Below are 21278 nucleotides of genomic sequence, written 5' to 3' on the forward strand. Positions count from 1 at the left end.
AGGTAAAGATGTGACAACACAAATAACTACTGCCGGTTTACATACGCACTAGGATGCAGGCAGACTGACGTTTCAGGAGAAATCTGGAACCCATAAAGCTTCAGACATCTCTGCAGCATTAGATACTGCACTTCTTATTGGCTAGGAGCTCCACTTACCCCCTTTCCCCTATCACCCGCCCAACTATTGCACACTTCCTGCCTGCTTAGCAGTCCAAGGCTCAACCGCACCTTCTGGAAGTCCTCGGAGCCAATGAGAAGTGCCCGTAGGATCTGGGTTAGCGCTTGGCTATAAAAGATGTGGAGGTTGGCGTGCCTGTCAGATGGTTTGTTGTTCTGTCTGGCAGGCTGAAGGGGGAATGTGAGAAGTTTAACAAGGTAACCAGGAAACTGGACAGCCCGGCAGCTGATCCGATGGAGCTTCAGCAGCCGTAACTTTGTTGAAAGCAAAAACTTTTTTTTTCCAGAAGTTGTGAGGTTTGCTGAGAGCGTCAGAGAAGGTGAAGTAAAAAGAAGCCGCAGAGACTCCTGTTGTCGTGGAGGAGGCTGGAAGGTCGCCATGAGAGAAGAGGTGTCCTGCACCAATTCCCCTGAAGGAGGGATGGGGGCCAGCGAAGAGGAGCTGGAGAGAGGATCCAAAAAGTCCCTCCAACAAGGAAATCGAAAACGCTCCCCTTATCCCAAGAAGGAGAGCCTGAGTCAGGCAGAGGAGAGTTGCACGGGCAGCCCCAGCAGCCTGCTGCCAAGCGGGCCAAAGCGGCCCAAGAAAAGCCCGACAGCGGTCGTGTCACTGGCCCCCACGTCTTTGGGTCCCAGGTCTGAGCCCCCTTTTGAGGAACTCCACTCTCAGCGGGTTATTGCCAACGTGCGGGAGCGCCAGCGTACCCAGTCGTTGAACGACGCCTTTGCCTCTCTGCGCAAAATTATCCCCACGCTGCCCTCAGACAAGCTGAGCAAGATCCAGATCCTCAAGCTGGCTTCTCGCTACATCGACTTCCTGTACCAGGTCCTGCAGAGCGACGAGATGGACGCCAAGCTGGCCAGCTGCAACTACCTGGCCCACGAAAGACTCAGCTACGCTTTCTCTGTCTGGAGGATGGAGGGTGCCTGGGCCATGTCCACCAGCCATTAAGACCCCCCCCCCCACCCCTCAAGCTTCTCAAACTCCCTCTTGTGTCCACATTTCAATCCTTCTCCCTCTCCACCCTTGTCTGTGTTTGCATCCATTTCCTGACCTCTGACTCTGTGACTTCTTGGCTCACGGTCTGATTTTAACCCTTTCATCTCAAACCTCTGCAGACATTTGTTCAGCGGTGCCTCGCTGCACGGCCGTTGGCCTCGTTTAAATGCTTTCCTGATGCAAAAATGCTGTTGCCCTTTCCCTGCACTCTTTACTTTTCTGCCATGCCAGTCCTACAGATTTGTCAAGAGCAGCAAGTCACTCCACCTCAGCCCCTCAGGTATGAACTAAAAGCAAAAACAACTCCATGCACACAGAAAACAGAAAAAAGTCACCGTTAGCCCTGACACACTTCTGTGGATTTAGCTTAAAATAACTGTTTTTGTACAAGTCTTTAAGGTAACGGCTATTGCTAACTGGACACCTAAAAAAACCCAAACATATAGAGAATAAATGCTGAACCGTTGAAAAGAGAAATACAATAATGAGAATGGGTTTAGAGTTAGAATTCATGTTTAATCAGACAAAACAGTCATTTCATTAGATTTTTTAAATGTGGGATGTTGTTGCAAAACTAACTATTGTGAGATTGCAGCTGGGAATTAATATTGTTGTTCTTCTACCCACTTTTTTTTCCAAGCACTTAAATGCTTTCTGTTTTTTCCTGATTTTTAACTATTTTATTTTGAAATGAAGAAAATAAATTTTCTTGATCCCAGTAATTTACGAAAATGTTTTAAACGCCCTTTTTTATTCATCTCATATAAAACGTTTGGTTTGCATCTCAGTGGCTGCTATTGAGAATTTTCATAACTGCTCAACATCAGAAGAAAAGATGCAAGTGTCTATTTTCTTTATTTGAGTTTCCTTAAAACTGTTTAGTTTCTGGGAGTTTTAGAGGATTTTTGCTGAAATAAAAAGATTAAAAAATAAAAAATTATTGCACCGTTTATTTTGGGTGGATTTATAAAAACAGGCTTTACAAGAATAAAAAAAATCAGGATCTGATTAACAATTCCTATTTTTATTTTGTAAAAAAGTAACATTCAAACATGATCCTAAAAAGTCTAAATTCATCTGACTAATCTTTTTCTTATCTTTGCTGAGTGGCTTAGCGATGAAATGCTTTTGAGAGTCAAAAATTATTAATTTTCCTTTAATTAATCCAAAAAAACAGACTTCACTCAGTCTGTACTTTTAAATCACTCACAGGTCTCTAGCAGTCAAATCAATTGACAAACACTATAGAAAAAAAATTCTAATATGATCAAAGCAGGAAAAAGTTGTGTCATTTTACAAACTTATAGGGACTGTTTCCCTCTCAATGATCTTCCCCCCTGGTGCACCGATGTTTGACAGATCTCTGATGAATTTCAGACAAATGTTTTCCACACAATCTCCAGGGTCTGTTTTGCTTTTTCGACCACTTTAACAGACACCAGATTTCTGCGCAGGTACCGCATGAAGGGGGGAGAAAAGAAGGGGAGTAAAGAAAAAAAAAGAAAAGAAACGGAGGCACATCACTCCCTCTCCCCCTGCAGCCTTGCCCTCTTTCCTCAGGATCCTGTATCGTGCAATCAGGCCTCGCTGGGTCCAGACAAGCAGGAACCTTTAGATTGAAAACAGTTGTGAGGTATTAGTAAGGTGTGTAGCAGGGTTAGGGTCAGACGCAGGGGCCTGAGTGTGTCTGTGCATGTTCATGTGGGTGTTTGTTTATGTGCATAGAGTTAGCATTAATTAGCCTTCTCTGAAACAATGTGTGTGGCTGTGCAAACGTGTGCACAAACAGGAATACACTTGAAGATTTAATCTTTCTCATCTCCTGTTTGGTTTCTTCTCTGTCAGACTCTGAACTTGATTTTTTTTTTTTACAAGGGAGCCAGGACGGCTCACAAAACATTTTTTAAGTGCAAAATGAGTGGAAGTGAGGGTTGGATTTTGAGGTGCAGACTTCCTCATCTGCTCGTTGACAGGTTAAGGTAATCACATTTTACACAGACCGCAGAAATCTGTATGACTGCAGATGTGAAGTAACTGCGAACTGTCTGCGGCAAGAATCAAGCACTTTTCCATGCAGCATATGCACTCCAAACAGTGTCCAGACACACATAAACAGCTGCCTCCCATGTGCACGCTGCAGGTGTTCCACTCTGAAGTCCTTTTAAACCTGCAGCGCTCTCCACAGCAGGCGTGGATGCGCTCCAGTCCGCGCTGTGGACAGAAAGCTGAGGCTCTTGCATGTGGAGCCAAGTGTCCTTGAATGCATTGTTGCTGTCATTATCCACACTTTGCTGGCTCTGCCTGTTATCATCAGCTCTGCAGGAGAGACTGCTAGAAAGTAAAGGCCTGCAACCCACCCAGATACACGGCTTTAGGAGGGAGACAAGGTTGGAAAGGGTCAGGAAACTTTCAATTTGAGTATTTTATAGGTCAATTAATCTAAATAAAGAAACTGATTAAGCAATAGCTTAAAAATCTGATTTTTTCAATTAGATTTTTAAACACATATGTAATAATGGAAACATATTAAGTCCACTGAGGCATAAAATTTACGAATGTGGACAATTTGCACTAAAGGGACAGGCCTTTGTTCGCCAGACTTCTGATTTATTTATGTTATTTATCTACATAAAGAAGCGTGCCTTCATTATCTGACATAAACAGACATAAACACATGATGTGTTAATACAAAAAAGGAAGTCTGAGCCCGTGAGAGATTACATGGATAATAGAACGCAGTGTTGAGTCAAACACTCCTCTTTTTGTTTAGAGTTCAGTCACAATAGTTCTCTCTGTGCTGAAACTCCTGGCTCTGGTGCACCTGTGTGTGTGCCACAGCTTGGACTGTTGGATCATCTTCTGTGTTTATGAAATAACTGACTAACTTTTGGCTGATTTGGGCCAAAAAGAAGAAAAAAGAGAAGCTTTTTGTGTCCAGTTCATCCACATTTTCAAAGATGGGATCCAGATAGTCATCTGTAGAAGTCCAAACAGGTGGGAGGATTGTGTGTGTGTGTGTGTGTGCATGCTGTGATTTGTTTGCGTCATCTGTCTGAACTTGCGTTTTGGCCAACATTCTGATTTAAACTAAAAATAAACAACAAAAAGACACGTTTTCAGTTAGATAAGTCAAACAGGGAAACCTAAAATCTTTTTTAATGAATTTGAAGACAAAAAAAAAAAAAAAGCCAACAACAACAAAAGACAAGGCTGCTCCTCAAACTTAATTTAAAAAAAAAGGAAGAATGTAAAAAAGAAACACTTATCTAACTTCTTATGTTTTTTCCCCCCTGAAACACGGAAACAGAGCTGTAATTACAGCTGCGGATGAATTGCGTGCTCGTTAAAACAAGGTCAATTTAAAGAGCTGCAGGGATTTTTCCACCTTCCACTAAACAAAAAGTGTTTGTTTATTTGTTTATGCTGGTTTTTATGACTTCAGACCGTCAAAGTCTCCTCCCAAGCAGCCTCAAAGTTTTACTTTTGTCCCGTCAGCTCATGTTTGTCTTTTACTCCTTCAGAGACAAATGGACAAATGGGAAATTCTCCAAACCTGAAGAACCTCTCTCCGGTCTCGCTCCGACATTTTCCCGTCTGTGAGACTGAAGCTTCTCTTTTTCTTCCGTGGACGTGACTCATCATGATGCAGCCACACGGCCTCCACCTCCTGAAACTCAGTGGAGATGTGAAAGCAGTGAACTTCTGAACAAGCAAACAAAAAATAGAGAAAACAAACAGCTGGCCTGCGGTGACAATGGAACAAAGTGGCTGCTGGTTCGAGTGCCCTCAGTGACATCCACCCGTCTCCTCTCCAGAGACGACTCGCTGCCTGACAGACATTAAGATGATTAATGATACTGGCACAGGGATGGTTGGAGGGCGGTCACAGCCAATGAATGTTTACAGCTAAGATGCTAATAAGCTAATCACTCTGGCTCTAAAGTAAAGAAGAAGAGCTTGAGGAATCTGACATTGAGCTTCAACTTTGTTGTGCTGCAGCAACTGGATAACTTTTTGTGTATTTTTTTGTGTATATTTCTGTTAAATACCGTTAACACCCCATGTTACTCTGCTTTAAAGACAAAAAATGTACGGTTCAGCCACTTGTCCATCAGTGAGGTCTGTGCTTTGAAGTTAGCAGCTTAAAAATGATAAGTACAGTAAACTCATGGAGCTATAAGAGTTCTAGCAAACAGGCCATATTGATAACGTGCACAGATGATCTGATTCTTGTGTAAGTGGTTGCTCTCGTTTCTTTTTGTACTATTTTCCATTTGCTTTGAATCGTTTTGTCTCGTGTCATCTCCTTTGGACAATAAAAATGTACTCACTGGCATTTGGATCATCCATGTGTTGGCCCTCTAAATGCACAATCAAGGAAGCAGACTCAAATATATAATTTACTTTTATTAGAGAATTCTGGAAACAAAATAGAAACAATCAAGAAAAAGCATATGATCTGTCAGCATCTGTGGTACTGCACAGAAAAAAAAAGTCAGTAACAACGTGGCGCACAGTGTTTAGCCTTTCACAGGTTAAAAAAGACAATTCTTTTGTTAATTTGGTCTTTCGATGAATACCATTTTTTTTTACGGCTCAATTACAAAAATAGTTTATTTAGCATCAATTAAGACCAAAAAGTTAAGACATTGCGGTTTGTCAGGTTGATGTCGTGGCAGACTATCTAGCTACAATCGGCTTGTCGGGCCATCAAAGCTGACGCGCAGCTGCTTCCTCAATGTTTTCACATTTTCATAACATTAACAAACTCCGGACAGACTTTTGTTGCACGCAGGACGCAGCATCAGGACAGAGCTAAACCGAAAGAAAAGCAAACATACTGTATTAGCACCATCATAGCTGTGTTAGACACGCAGAGAGCACTTCAAAGACAAAGTATAAATACACGTCATGTCATTTGAATTTGTTTATACGTCTCTGCATTTGGTGCTTTTTTGACTGTTTGGATATATTAAAGAAAAAAAAAACATTCACAAACTCCTCAAAGTCTTTGAAGTCTTTGCTTGTCCAGAAACAGCCCACTGTAAACTTTGGTTGCGCTTAACCTGTGTCTAAATGCACCATGCAGACATCCCTGACTGAACATTCAGCTACTTCACTGCTAAATCTGAGAGGTCAGATGCTGCCTAAATCAGGACAGCACTTCGCGGGAGAATAACTGATCAGGTTTGATCAAAAAGACAAAGATCCAACACAGCAGGAATGCTAATCCACAGGAAGAAACACTGGTCCGCCTAACATGAGAAGGGATTGAGATTCCGGCCCCTCGTGTCTGAGGGCTGCTTAAGTGCACTTTAAGATTGTTTTAAGATTTTTAAATGCATCACGTTGACGATGCATGAGTGGTCACGTCAGATTGGGTGCAAAAATGTCTGCATCCCTGGATACTGCGACCTCGCCCCAGTGACCAGAGGTACCAGCTCTTCACGGCTGGGACTATCGCCACCACGGCAAACTACAGCATATTTAAATATTGAAGAACCATGTCAGGGAGACAACAACAATAAGTGCAGCTTTCTGAAGCCGTGCTGCATATGCTCGCCTGACATGCCAACAAAAAAAAAGAAGAAAGAAGTTCAGGGAAAATATGTGGACACAGAAAACAATATGAAACACATGTATCAGACTCCATTGTAGCTTCACTTTGAATTTCTGGTTTCTTTAAAATATCTCCCGCTGACATTCCCAGAATTGGTCGCCAACGGGTCAAACTAATATTCAAATGAAGCAAAACCAGGAACAAACAAGATGTATGATTGTCAACATGCTTTTCTAGCATCTTGTCCAGGTCCAAAATAACGCAGTGCAAGAGGATCAGAAGGAATGTTTCCTTCATCGAATTTTCATCATCTGACTTATCTTAAGCGTACAGAGCACGCCGGCTCTCCTTCACTCGTCGTCTTCCTTTCTGGTTTCACTAAACCTTCAAAGCTAAAAGACTCTAAGAAGGTCCTGCAGGAGTCATGAACAAAGTCAATATTTTCAGTCACAGAGACGGGCCTCCTCTCATATTTGTTCATGTTGCACTAGGTGCTTCCAAACAGTAAAAGGCTCTTCATAAATCCGTTTTTGTTGTTGTTAATTTAAAATGAACGCTGGTCTGCAGTGTGTGCAAGAATCAAGGTGGTCGGACTGCAGTCTGCAGCAATGCAACTTCTGCCCAAGGTGAGATCTGCTTCCAGTGATGATCCAAACTTTGTGTAAATGTGTGAGTTTCCACTGAGATTAGTTTGAAGGCAGCAGCATGGCAGCTCTTTCCTCAAAGGGAATCCATTTTCTCCGACTTTTTTTCCTGCTGTTTCCTTAAAAACAAGAAACGTTTGGTTTTAAAGAAAAAATGTCTTTGATGCTTTAGTGGTGGATATTAATGCTGATGTTCCCCTTGCCTCTCAGATGTGAGCGATCCCATGGACAGGGAGGCGATGGCGCTGACAGCCTCACTGTCGGAGTCCCGCCTAAGCCTTTGTCTCTGCGCCTGCAGGTAGGACAGATCCACGGTGGCGGCAGAATCCCTCACACTCTGCCAGAATTCACCTGAGGCAGAAAGATTCAAGCCTGTTGTTCAGTCATTATTTCTTTGTCTTGCATGTCAAAGTAGTTTAAACTTGAAAAGATTTCAAATTTTGTTTTTAGACATTCAAGTTTTGAAATTTGAAGTTGTTTAAAAGTCTCTTTGCTCTAAGCTTTTCTCAAAATCAGTACAGTCGAGACTTTTTTGTCACATTAAGAGCTAGGATCAAAAAACAAGGAAATTATTGTTAAAAAAAACAATAAAAAAACAATAGAAAACAATGGAAAAACTTGATTTACGACTCAAAAAAAGCAATTTTTGGCTCAATTATAAAGATTTTATTTTAGAGTCATAATTTTGGAAACAAAAATTTAGATTCATGTTCTAAGAATAAGAAGTAGTTTTAGATCGGATGAGGATTTATTAAGATGCACTAAAAAGTATAAGATTTTTAATTAAAAAGCTTTTTTTCCATGTACACATGTTCTCCAACAGGCCGAAATCTATTTATGGGCTAATTTTGTTTACTTTTTTTTCTACAACGAGTCATTTCCACTTATTACACTACTTTTTTGTCTCTGTAATCAAAATAAACTACAACTAGGGATATCAACACTCAAGAAATGCACATTCTTTACTTAGAACTAGCAAGAAAATACATATAATTTTGCTGTATAGCACTCATTTGTAAGCAATTATAACAGTTAGCTGTTAAATTTATATTTTGAATTCTTATTTGGAACTCCTTGTCTCTAGATTTTGATATTTTTTGTTAGGTAAAAGATTGTTGCATCATGGACAGAATACAGATTTTCCTCTTCTTTTTTTTTTATTTTAAGGCTGTCTGCAGTGTAATACATGGAAAAAAAGCCTTTAAGCACTACTTAGAGCTTGATCACCTACTTGTCGCTGTTTAGTGATAACATAAGCAATGTTTTTGTATTTGCGCATAAACTAAGGTTTAATCTGGAGAAACAAAAAAAAGAAAGAACGAAAGAAAGAAAAGTTGTAGTTGTGCGTAAGAATGTGCTCTGGCTGTGCATGCAACTTTCATATATTTCACCCCGAGCCTGAATTATGGGTTTAACATTCCTGTGGCTATTCAAATATTTTTAATTAATCTAATTTGGTTGGGATAACATTTGTGCGCAATCAGGAGGGGATGTTGTGAAGGTCGTGTGCCAGAAAAGTGTTTGAAGATAATTAGAGCCAGGGTGGCTGTGTGTGTGTGTGTGGGTGGGGTGGGGGGTGGGGGGTATGTGTGTGTGTGTGTGGGTGTGTGTGTGTATGTGTGTGTTTCTGTCTGTGGGTGGGACAGCTGGAGGGAGGGATGGGAGACAGGGATGTAAAGGAGGAAAGGTGGTCAGAATGCAGCAGTAATGAGGAGGAAGAGTGCTAATAGAGCAAAAACCTTTAACTGTCACCATCCTTAGACTCAACAGTTAAACTTTTCCAAGATACAGATTCTATTTTTTAGATAAACTCGAAATTACTGTGACAGTTTCCATAACAAAGAAGAGAGTCCAAAACAATTCTCTTTTAAAATGATTTCATGCTTAAGCAAAAAAAGCACCTAAACTTAAAAAAACAAAAAAAATTTTGCTAGCAACGAATCGGCTCCTCATGTACTCAGTTCACAACCGATGATGACTAAATTTACACATTTATTTGTCTTCTTATCCTGAGAATCTATTTAATGTTGTTTTCAGAATGAACTACATTTTTATAAAACTAGATAAATAATTCAGAATTTATCAAATGCTGAAAATAAAGTGTTCTGTGTGCAAGTTACACTAAATCTAATAAAGTGCCTCCTGAATGGTTCTCCATTGTGCTGTTAACCTTGACAGGGTTCATAACATTTTTTGATATTGATTCATTGTGACATTTTTATTAATTTTCTTTTTAAAATTGACATCAAAGACACATCCATCCTCTGCCTTTTACATGACAGGCTACGAGTGCTGCTTTAAACTTCTGTCGGTTTTGTTTCTGGATCAATACGATTATTATAGTTTCACTCTTACTTTTATAATCTCAAAAAGATGACCTCATGCAATCTTTTTCAGTAAATTAAATAAATCCTCTTGGCTTTGCATATTTAAATCTAACAAACTTTCTTATAAAAATGCATGAACAATGTTGATTTTGGACGATCTTCCCCGTTGGACGTCTCTGCCCTTGACTGTCACAGATACTAATGGGCTAAAATGATCCACCAACCGCCTAAAGGTTTATGCACAGAAAGAGCAGCCTAATAATAGGAAGTCTGCTTCCACATTCAGACAGCATTTCTCAGACAGAAAGAGTCATGCAGCTTTTGAGGAACATTTTGAGAAATCTTCCTGAAAATGCCTCTTCCGCTTCCATTTCATAACATCACAGAAGAAAAGCTTGTACTTTTCCAAAAGTGATGCCATCTAACAGCTTTGGTTTGTGGTAGTTTTACAAAGGAAGCTTTTTTGCAGATAACTGTATAAATAATTATTAAAATAATTGACTGACATTTTTTTACACAAAAAGTGCCATCGTTCAGTTAGCTGACTGAGAGTTGGCTACTAAATTATTGCTGAAAATAATTTATTTACATCGAAAACAGAGAGGGAGTCTTGAGCACGACCAACTACAACAGAAAAACTAGCCTTGATGAGCACGTTTGACCATTCAGAACATTTGTCTAGTTTGATTCTCAAATATAAACCTAAATTTCTTATCACGATAATTGGTGGCACTTTTGCCCTGTGGCAACACTAAAGAATGAGAAATCTTCCTTGAGCGGGTTGAAGACCAGTGCACGTGTGGCACTAAGGGCTGCAGGTGGTACTGTTTTCTCACCCTGAACCTGGATGACCCTCTGCAGTGAGCGCACTGCGTTTTCACAGGGCTTCTGGTCCAGCACAGACTGGGACAGGGGCTCCACCTTAGACACATCACAGAGTCAGCAATTCACAGTCTGCAGACGGATATCCTGTGTGTCAATTCAAAGCCTTACCTCCATGCCCAACAGGGCGCTAACGCAGGCTTCAGAGGCGTCACAGATGGCTTTGAGGTCGTGCCCCCCCTCCAGGGCGAGGACCACTCTGCCACCGGCTAGCGACATCAGCTGACGAGTCAGGAAGCCAAAACCTGGGGGGAGAAAAGGAGAGGTAAGTATGCCCTAGGGAGATGTCAGGAAAGTGGAGGACCCCCTCCAGCAACAGTTGTCTGAGCTTAACGTCAGCCCAGCTTCTCGCTTACATTTGGCGGTAACCTTGTAGCCTCCCAGCGCAGCAGAATGTCCCTCCACAGCATCAAAGCCAGCGGACACCAGCACAACTTCAGGGGAGAACTCGTGTGCGATGGGCATCACCACAGCTCTGAGATGAAGGAGAGGAACGTGCATGAAAACGCTCTTAAGTCAAGTTCAAGCACTTCAGTTCTGTGAATTTGCTGACATTTGAGATTGTATTTAAGAAGTCCTGTTTCTAACAGGTGTGCGCCATTTGCCAGAAGAAAAAAAAATATGAGACAAAAAGGAAGTCAGCGCGATGGAAGTAGAATCCTAGCAAGGAGAAAAGGATAAATTGCAGTATGGATCCTCATTTTTTCTGTACAGGGAAAACAAAACATAGTGGAGATGATTAATGTGATTTATGCAAGGCAGGACTTTTTAACTATAAAAGTGGAACTGATTATAGACCACATATACTCTTTTTGATTACAAAAAAAGCATGAAAAATTAACAGAGGCAACGTTCCAAATGTTTGATCTCAGTTCTTGATCCAGTCCTGGTTGGAAGCCAACACCAAGAGGTGCTGCTTCAAGGTGTGAATGTGTGCAGCTGCATGGATGTCAAGCAGAACGTGGCTGATTAAAGAAAGTGTTTATGAACCGGAAAGTTTTTTAAAAAACACATTGCAAAAACCGGCCCTTTAGAAATAAGTAAAATAAAAATAAAATAAAAAGAAAAACGGTAGATTTTCTTTAAATAAGTGGATGAATCTTCCATTGGGGTAAGAAAAATGAATTCTTAGCATGTTTTCTAAAATTAAGAATATTTTGCCATTTAAAAACTACTGGATAAGATTGTTTTTCCTGCTAAACAGATAATAAGACATTGTAAAGTCTTTTGACTTTCTTAAAATTCAATTTTTGAAGTGTACACTAAGCAAAAGTGCACTGTAGAAATGTGACTCAATCCTCTACAGTCATCTACCTCATAAATTGGTAGAAAAATTCTAATTTTATTGGGATTAAGATGTTTTTTAAACCCTTTCGATAAAATCCACAAAAACCTTTGCAATATCGTTTTTTTAAAGATATAGATAGTATTAGTTATTATACGTTGGGTAATTTGGTGAGTTTTTGCTCACATAAGTGTTACTTGAAGATACAAAAAAATTGACGAGTGTTTTTAAGTCTCAAATTGAATCCACACGCTGTTTTTAACATGGTGTAACTCTATTATAAAGAATTACTTATCAATTAATTTTGCATTCTTTCAATATGGCAAGTAGTCATTTAAAAAAACGAATAGCAATAGATGAGTTACTCTCACCATTAACTTTAAAAAATTAGCAGAAAAAAAAAGTTTTTCCGCCAAAAGTTTTTGAGATTTAATGGAAGCAGCCATTAAAGCCCTTCTATTGCCTCTAGTGGAATAAGGATGAACTACAGGGCAGAAAACACTGATGTTAAACAGTTAAACAGTGTTTCCAGTGTTATGGCTGGGGTTACATTCCATAAATAACATGTTAAATCTACAAAGGAGAATAATAGATGATCAAACAATCAAAGATGTATGTAAGTCTGTCGAGCTGCACATGCAAAGTCTCTTTACAGGAGAAATGGCATGGAGGAGATTGATTGACAAGATCAGCAGCCAATTAAAAAAAAAAGTGTTGGAAAGTTGCACTGACAAAAATCCGTGAAACAGTGAGACCGATAAAGGTGAACCACAACGTAGCAAGAAAACTCTATATTTAACGGGGTTTTCAATGAAAGTTTGGATCCTGTCAATGAGAAAGGGTTCTCAAAAATGTGTGTATCAACTATGCTACAAATGGTTTCATTGGGTTGAAATTAATAGACTAAATTAATAGATAATCTTACAGAGAAAGGTTTTCAATCATTTTAGTTTAAGAAGACAAGTTTTAGTGTCTAGAAGTTTTTTCTTTAAAAAGGAATTCTAGACAAGACCACTTTTCTTACCCCTTTGGCAGATTTCTTTATTTCAAGAAAACATTTTTGTCAAATTTAAAGTCTCACTCTCTGCGGTTTTTAGCAAAAATCCTGTCGTTTTCTAGGATACGGTTTCTGTGAAGCAGCAGTAGTTCATTCGAAATTCGGTTCTGAATTGTGGATGAGACTGTTGTTAGTGGGCATAAGCTTGCCTTCATTTCCCATCATCCTTTTGTTTACACTCTCTCCCACTAGCTGGAACCCCCTTACACCCCCCAACCTAGCATTAGCAGTGCAACAAAAATGGCGAGCAATATCAGAGCTAACCAGCCGTACATTTCTGAACCAGACCTATTTGTCTGCAAGTGGATGCATCAGAATGGAGCTTGTGGCCCACCAAATGTAAAACTCACATCACCGCTACAGGCTTTCTCCACCTGCATTTTTCTGTCTGCTCCTGAGTTACAACAATTTGAATGAAAAAAAACCTCAGAAATGCACATTTAAGTTTCATTTTCTTAAGTTATGTCCTCCATCATGAGAAGAATGCTACAAGAACATATCAAGAAACACCAAAAAAACAGAATTTCCATTGGAGTGGGTGTTTCAGATTTTTTTTAAACATATTTCTAGGTGATTTCTTTGAAGTGTGAAACTCTTTGGTCCATAAAATTTTGACATGTTCAGAAAAAAAGACACCCTAACCTGCTGTATTCTCTACTTAGCGTGGTTCTATGCTCTGCGTCTGCTTTTCTTTTGTCTTTCTCTACCACTTTTTTAGAAAAAGTGCACGGATCGTGCCGCGTTTGATTCTTTCTCACTCGCTCTTTTTCTCTCAGCGGCAGTTCAAAGGCATTTGTGTGTGTCTGGTTTCTATTAAGAGCTCGTCCCTCTTCTCACGTCACTGACAGCCAGCCATCTGGGATCCATTGGACCTAATTACACCGCCTTTGGATTCCCTAACAATGCACCCCCACTTCTCCTCTTTTGCTTTATTCTCCTCTCCTCCATAGTTTATCGCTCCTCAGTAGCCATTTGGAAATGCACTAGAAAATATGAGCGTTCCCGGACTAAAGCGTGTGCCTTGCTACCTGTGATTAGGAAGACCTTCAACTCCGACCACCTTAGTGATCTTCCACATGCACGCCTGCACTTCATCTCAATGCAGCCCGCTCACGGTTATAATGGAGTCCCACCAATCCTCATCACCGCAATATTTCCCCTGTCACTGATCCTCACCGTGAGACGGGCACACACATCAACAGCCATGTTTTGTTCCAGCCCACCGGACTCAAACGCTCCGTGGGGAAACCGAATCGAAACTGAATTACAAAACCCGCACAGATGCCCCTAAACATCTAAACATCACATCAAGATCCGTTAAATGTTTTTCTCCTGGGGTGTTGTGCATTAATCCTCATCATTTATTTGAAGAAGTGTGAAACAGTTCAATAGAAATGCATTTAGTGGGCTTTATCTTTAAACTAAGGGGGGGGGGGAAATAGGCTTTTGCCGTTGCCCACATGTCATTTACACTCACAACTCCACAGTAGAGACAACATATTGAGTGTTTAGTGACACTTTAGAGGAGAGGTAGTTTTTTTTTGTTGGTGTCTATCATACATCCACAGGTGGTGTGGGAGTTGTGAGGCACAAAACAGCCACCATGCCTAATATCCAGAGGAGCTTTAACAAGTTTCACCTCTTACTGAGGAATGCTGCTTCTCCCCAAAAATGACATACGACAAAGGCTCTTGTCTGGATAAGCAACCCGGACATTGCAGCTGTGCGGTTTGTGCCACAAACCACTGGACCACCGGGACGCTCCTCCTCTACAGAGCTTTCGTTTGAATTTAAGGGTAACACACAGTGGAGTTCGGTACTAAACTGTGGTTAACTGAGGAAGTTTTAAACTTGAAAAAAACTTGCTATTTTCTAAACAGGATGGAAAAAAAAACAACCCAGATGCTTTGCTCAGAAAAGGACCAGTTATCTCTTAATTAGCTTCCAAGGCTTTGGTAATCACTGGACTTAGTGTTTTCAGGCCTGCCTATTGGGCGGATGGATTCCCCCAGTATAGGGTTAGCTCATTAGCATCTGTGCTCTGACGAGAGGCCCACCCAGCGCGTCTGCAGCTCGCAGCACCCTGTAGCATACATTTTGTTTGTTCATCTGGTGGGGAGCTGGTGTTGCTGACAGACACAGTCAGTGCTTATTACAGTAGAGTGCAAACGAAGCGGTTTTTAATCAGGATGAATCCTGAATGAAATGAAAAGTATAAGGAGAAGACCAATCTGGTGGGTTTCTATCCAACTCTGCTATACTGCAAGTTAATCAGAAACTTTTTCTCTTTTCTTTTTTTAATTCATGAATATAAACTGCATCAAAGCAGCAAATCCTGACTCATATTTAATGTACAGGAGATCTCACACAGCCACTACATATACAGGGAGAAAAGCTGCGGTCGTCATGTGAAATTTTCACAGATGTATCACGAATGAACCACGTGAAAACCACAGAGGAAGTACGAATAAACCACACAAAGAACACGTAAATCACCGTAGAACCTGAACCGTGCGTGATTATCGTGATGTTTATATGTAATTCCTTACAGATTCCTACGTCAATTACATAATTTGAACATGATATGTGCACCGTATACGCAACATAAAAGTTATACGTCGGTGGTACATGCATGAAACCTCCATTAGACATACGTGGATCGGTCGTTGAAAGCAACAAATTTGCTTATACATCTCATAAAAAAACACGTATGAATTACATTTCACGCATTTATCACGAAAGACCGCAATTTAATATGTGGAAAATGCGAAAATCTCCGTAGTGGCTGTGTGACACGGCTTTAAGGTGTACATTTTCTACAGACCATAGGGATGCTAAATGAAGTTAAATTGTATTCAATATTTGGTTAAAAGCCCCAAACAAACAGGAAGACAAGAGGAGATTTTCCTTTCCGACGTCTATGTTAATTAATTTTTAAATTAATAATCCAAGAATTAAAGTTTGTTTGAGGAAGAGTAAATAGTTTAGGGAATGCATGAAAGTGCTTACTGGGTTTATTCTGGTTTGGATGAGTCCGTGTTCCAGAATAACTGCTATAACGCAGATATAATCTATGAAAAACAGGCGGGTTGGGGTAAATTATGCATTTGACTGACATGTTCTGTTGCCTGTTTCATCTAATGTGCTGATAATTTGCAGTGACTCATAGCGCTGACGGATTGACTCTGACTTATTTGAATGGTGGTTGAAAATAAAGTTGTGGTTTGGCGTCCAGTGTCGGCCGACGCTGAGAGCGGCGGGCATCGGAAGACGTTTCTGAGTGATGTGAAGGCTTAATGCTCAACTTGCGGACTGAAACTCCCCATTAACTTGTTAGGGCAAACATTTTCAAACATGTTGCACATGTTTTTATGTGCAGTTTACATTACAGCTATACTTTTTTGTCAGAGTTTAAATCCTTTCCTGATAACAGTGAAATTCAGAAAGAGCTACATTTTTGTCGCCCGATTTTGAACTTTGAACACATTAAAATGATATCAAAAGTCTTGAGCCAGACATGACGTTTTCTTTTTTAGGAGGTTAAAAAATTCAAAAAAAAAAAATCAAAAATACTGAACTGTTTGCAAAACTGATGTTTGAAATTAGTCACATATTACAATGTTTGTATCTGATGTCGTGGTTTAGCAAAAATAACAATTATGATGTGAGTATAGATATGAACTATACATTTTTTTTACCTAAATGCAGCCAGGTATTCTGCGTCGCCCATCGGAGGGTTCAAGCCGCCCATCCATCCGACATTCACGTTGAAGCCTTTCCCTTCACCTGAACCCACCTGAAAAAAAAACCCAAGATGTTCAAACAAACATTGACGAATTTTAGCGACAGATCAGAAAAAGCATGACGGTAGAAGATGTGCGTCATGTGTTAAAAGGGCAAAAATCAAAACAATCAGAAAAATTCTTGCAAAACATTGCATTGCAGCAACAGCGAGTGGCTGCGTGGCTTGGAGGCAGCATAAGGGAATGATTATGATTTCTAAATGTGAGGCGGGTGGCTGTTAATTCAACACCCTCTTAGCCTCCATTTTGATTTTGATGCAATTTGTCAAATAATCTTATAAATCACTTTAGGCCGCAAAAGTGCTTCAAATTATCTGGGCTGGCCTGTTGCTCTTAAAAAAGTAACACGAGATGCAAAATAAAAATAAAAACAATTACAAGCGTGCACGGCAAAGATTTCAAACCTTGTTTTTGGACATTAAAGATATTTGACCAGATTTGAAGTGGTTCTAAATTCAAACCAAGCTTTTCTCAAAATCAGAATATTCAATACTTTTTGTCTCATCAAGAGCTAGGATCTAGGACACGGGTGGGCAAACCTTTTGACTCCCAGGCCTCATGGAGTTCTAAAATCTGACTAAAGGGCCGAACCAGCAGCAGATGCGTGGAGTGTTTTGGTAATCCACCCCATAAAGAAAGACATATCATGGAATCTGGACAAAAACAAGCTTTAATTTAAAATTAATATACATTTTTAAATAGAAAATTTGGGAGTTTCTATTTCAAAACTTTTATTCTTATTATTGGATTATGTCTCCCCATATAAAATGTTCCATCAGATACATTGACCTTTGTTTAAATTCAGAATGCTACTCTGCTGTCATGCAGTGTTGGAGGATTTGTTGTTTTTCTGACGTTCATGTGTGTTTTTCGAGTTGTACATTCATTTTTCTCATCAACCCACAACGTCACATAAATGCAGCATTTCTTTAAGTTGGCTTTTCTTTTTTTCTGAGGAACAAGTTTTGAAATAAAAACTCCAAAATGTTCTGTTTCAGGCTTTTGTCCAAATTCCATATTTTCTTATGAGGTGGATCACCAAATCACTCTGCACATCTGCTCCTGGTCCGACCCTATTGTTAAACTTTAGAACCCTTTGTGGCCCACAAGTCAAAAGGTTCGTCCACCTCTGATCTAATAGTTAGCTTATTTGAATGCTTTTGTGGAACTGCTTGTTTCTGGATTTTGATCTTATCATCAGATTTCTCGCTAGGTAAAAATAACTTTCTGCATTGACTGATACTTTTACACCTTCCAGTGATTTTCTCTTTAAGATTCATGTTCTTTTCCTATTTTTAGGCTGCCTATTTTTGCAGTATGTACAGTGGTTATAGTGTTTGACTTTCTGTTATGTATGTGACATGTTCACCTCTTTATGTAACCTGTTTTTGCTTGTTTATATGCATTGTGAGATCCATAAGGTGAAGCAGAGGGGAGGAGCCTCTTCTGAGACCTTCACAGTTTAAGGGCAAAAAGTGAACCGGGGCCTAGATCTTGGAAAGAAGTTTGGAATTATTGTCTTTCACTCTTCGTAGTCCTGCTATCAGCCATTTAGCTGTTCCTCAAACCTTTCACCATCAGTCAGTGTGTCAGTTTGAGGGAGGACTGAGGAGGCGGATTGACAAGCTCTTGGCAGAAATGACTGGTAATTTTTGTTTTAGCCGTGTGTGGATGTGAGAGGATGCTCGAAGAGAAAGAATGCTGATGAGCATCGCAGAGTGTCTGTCTCCATTCTTCTCTCCGTGGACGGGATGTTCACAGGGCAAACGAAAAACATATGAGTTCTCCCGTTCTTTGCCAGCTGGTAATGTGCCTGCGTGCACGCTCGCGTGCACACACATTTGAAGCCATGTGCACACAGAGACACACACAATTCCTGCAACAGCCCCGGAAAAAAAGTTGTCTTCTATTCCTCTTTCATGTTTCAAGAGTTGTCAGACTGTATTAGGTCTTTGCTGATTTCCTTGAGCTACTTGGGGCGCTCTGTTATGACTATGGCATCTCTTTCCTACCCCATGGAGAGTTAGATACCTACAAGGGGGACAGCAAGACTCCAGAGGTTCACCACACTGCTTCTCAGAGGTTCAGAGTCCACTTAAGGCAAAGCCACATCCAAGTCAAAGAAGCGCTTTATGTGCCATCCCTCGTTGGGGGATTTTATAGGAAAACAGTGTCATGGTGGGGGAGGCTGGCAAAGTAAATGCAGGGAATGTGAGGGGCTGAATCGAGGGGGGGAAGGGGGCAGCATAGGAAGGGGTCATTTCATCTGACTGGAAGTAGTCATCACATTTGGTTTTGGTGAGACCACAGACAGAATATGTGGGCTTTTCTGTTTCATATATGAAGGTTGGTGTACAGAAATCTGAAATGTAAAAGGTAAAAGGTATGTGTATAAAGCAGATGGGGGTCAACTGTCCCGGTGCCGCCCCCTAAACTCAGACAAATCTACTGCCGCTCTGTAGAAACTATGTCAAACAACACAGACTTTTTTTTTTTGGCTAAAAACTGAATAATCATAATTAAAAAGCCACACTAAAAGAGCTCAATAGAGGTTTGGAGTGAGACTTTAAAAAGAAGTTTTCAACTTGATGAAAAAAATCACAACATTTTGAGTAAAATATGTCATATAGGAGTGTTTGATGTGAAAAATGTTGAAGAGAAAAGAATTGCACCCCATCAGAAAGTTCCCCCGTTATGCAATCACTATGTATGCCTAAACAGTTCAAATACCAGAATCACAGTACAAACTCTGACACAAAAGTAGGACTAGTTTTTATTCCGGTTTCATTTAAAATCAATTTAAATTATTTTTTAATGAGAAATTGAAAAATATATATGCCTCATTAACTGTGATTCTTTTATAGCAATTTCCCGTACTTCTATACGGAAAAAAATAGTTTCTGATATAAAAATTGAACATTTAATTGATGCTTAGATCTCTGGTTTTGTGAAAGCTTTTTTAACCAAACAAAATTGATTTTAGAAAATGAAATTGACTAATCAATGGATATTCAAAGGGTCTATGCCATGCAAAAACGATTTTTGAGCTTTTAAGTGTGTTATAATGTTCATTCCTCATGAAAAAAGAAAACCCAAAGGGTTATTTTGATCCGTTCTAACATTTTCGAGTATTCCTTTAAAAACCTGGTCTCTGAGCCCCCCCCCCCTCCAATCCATGAAAACGAATGGGCTCTCACGAGCTGACAGACGAGAACAGCCCCTTCCGAAAAAAGTCCGCCCCCCAATAGACACTTTTCCTGTGGAGCTAGCGGTGGTCGGCTGTAACGCTTTCCTTTTGTGTGCACAACATCCACATCCATCTTTGCAGAAGTTCAGATGCTGTTTGTTTTCGTGAGAGAAACGCAGACACACCTGCAGCCCATATCCACTCACCTGCAGAGGCCGTTTCTACCAGCCCCTTCACACCAGTCTCTCAACTAATGTCTTGTGGTATTGAGCACTCACCCCTTAGAATATTATGATGGTACATTTCCTGGTTCTTAATTCATCTTGATTTGTCTGGATTTATCTTGATTCTACTTCTTAGTTTCTCTTGATTTGTTTTGATTTTTTCTTGATTTGTCTTGATTCATCTTGATTTTTCCTCTTCTTGATTTGTCTTGATTTCTCTTGATTCTACTTCTTGATTCATTTTTAATTTGTTCTGATTTGTTTTGATTTAATTTTGAGTTGTCTTGATTTGTCTGAAATCGTCTTGATTTTTGCTTTTCTTCTCAATTGTTCTTGATTTGTCTTCATTCTTATTTTTCTTGATTCATTGCAGATTTGTCTTGGTCCTTCTTTGTCTTGATTTATCTTGATTCATCTGAATTCGTCCTGATTCACCTTGATTTGTTTTGATTCCTGTTCTTCTTTTTCTAGCCTGATCAACACTTTGGATTACCTGAATCTCTTGGACACCACTCATGCCAAACTCTGGATTTCACCACCTTCCTTTATACCAAAAAAACATTTGTTTTCTTTTTTCATCAGGCAGCTTCCCCCTCATTTTATAATAACACAAATCCCCCAAACGGCAGAAAAGAAGCTGTGAATTAAGTAAAAGTATACCTCGTTAGGATTTCCACTACCGGGAAAGAAATTTCCGTCATCATAGCGATGCAGAGAGATGTAGAGGACACTTGGGTCATCGTAGAAGGCCTCCTGGGTGCCGTTTCCATGATGAACATCCTAAGCAGAAATTGAATGAAAGTTTGGGAAAAAGGGGAAGACGAAAACTTGAATCAGTAGTACCACTGGTAGTGGTACAAACACAGTCTCCCGCCTTCCCTCTAATAAGAAATCAAATCTTGTATTCTTCAATACAATGTAGGATGAAAACTTTGTAAATTGTACTCTCATTGTATAGTTTCAATACTTCTTAATTAGTTTGACATGCCAGATAGGATGCAATGTGTAAACACTTTGTGCAGACTCATAAACACATGTTGAGCAGACACAATGAACTGGCTGTGAATCAATTTCTGCACATGTATGCACTGTGTGCGAGTTTTAATGCAATGCTAACAACATGCAAGCTC

At 40.0% G+C, this 21278-nt stretch overlaps 2 protein-coding genes across 8 annotated transcripts in view; one reads left to right on the forward strand and one right to left on the reverse strand.

The window, feature by feature from the left end:
* The first annotated feature begins 226 nt into the window (after nucleotides 1-226).
* LOC101165973 (twist-related protein 2-like) lies at nucleotides 227-5515 on the forward strand. Of its 2 annotated transcripts, XM_011475566.3 has the most exons (3): nucleotides 227-377; nucleotides 467-1459; nucleotides 4701-5515. In XM_011475566.3, exon 2 carries the CDS (start codon nucleotides 559-561, stop codon nucleotides 1129-1131), a length of 573 nt encoding a protein of 190 aa, XP_011473868.1. In that variant the 5' UTR covers nucleotides 227-377; nucleotides 467-558; the 3' UTR covers nucleotides 1132-1459; nucleotides 4701-5515.
* Nucleotides 5516-5573: 58 nt separating this feature from the next.
* Nucleotides 5574-21278, reverse strand: part of LOC101172488 (histone deacetylase 7) — a 52127-nt gene continuing 36422 nt past the window's right edge. For 3 of the 6 annotated variants that reach the window (XM_078947731.1, XM_078947732.1, XM_078947730.1), the window contains exons 19-25: nucleotides 20809-20928; nucleotides 16633-16730; nucleotides 10949-11067; nucleotides 10704-10837; nucleotides 10547-10631; nucleotides 7587-7734; nucleotides 5574-7495 (exon numbers count right to left, since the gene is read on the reverse strand). In XM_078947731.1, the coding sequence (XP_078803857.1) occupies nucleotides 7426-7495; nucleotides 7587-7734; nucleotides 10547-10631; nucleotides 10704-10837; nucleotides 10949-11067; nucleotides 16633-16730; nucleotides 20809-20928 (774 nt within the window). In that variant the 3' untranslated portion in view covers nucleotides 5574-7425. Of the gene's footprint in view, nucleotides 7503-7586; nucleotides 7735-10546; nucleotides 10632-10703; nucleotides 10838-10948; nucleotides 11068-16632; nucleotides 16731-20808; nucleotides 20929-21278 lie in introns of all 6 variants that reach the window. The other 3 variants (XM_023955249.2, XM_023955251.2, XM_011475572.3) reach the window with 1 other exon arrangement.

Source organism: Oryzias latipes, chromosome 5, assembly GCF_053564925.1.
Source record: "Oryzias latipes strain Hd-rR chromosome 5, Olatipes_Hd-rR_3.1".
In the NCBI taxonomy this organism is placed as follows: domain Eukaryota; kingdom Metazoa; phylum Chordata; class Actinopteri; order Beloniformes; family Adrianichthyidae; genus Oryzias; species Oryzias latipes.

Coding starts and splice junctions, on each gene's coding strand:
- LOC101165973 (XM_011475566.3), top strand. CDS start 559: ATGAGAGAAGAGGTGTCCTGCACCAATTCCCCTGAAGGAGGGATGGGG.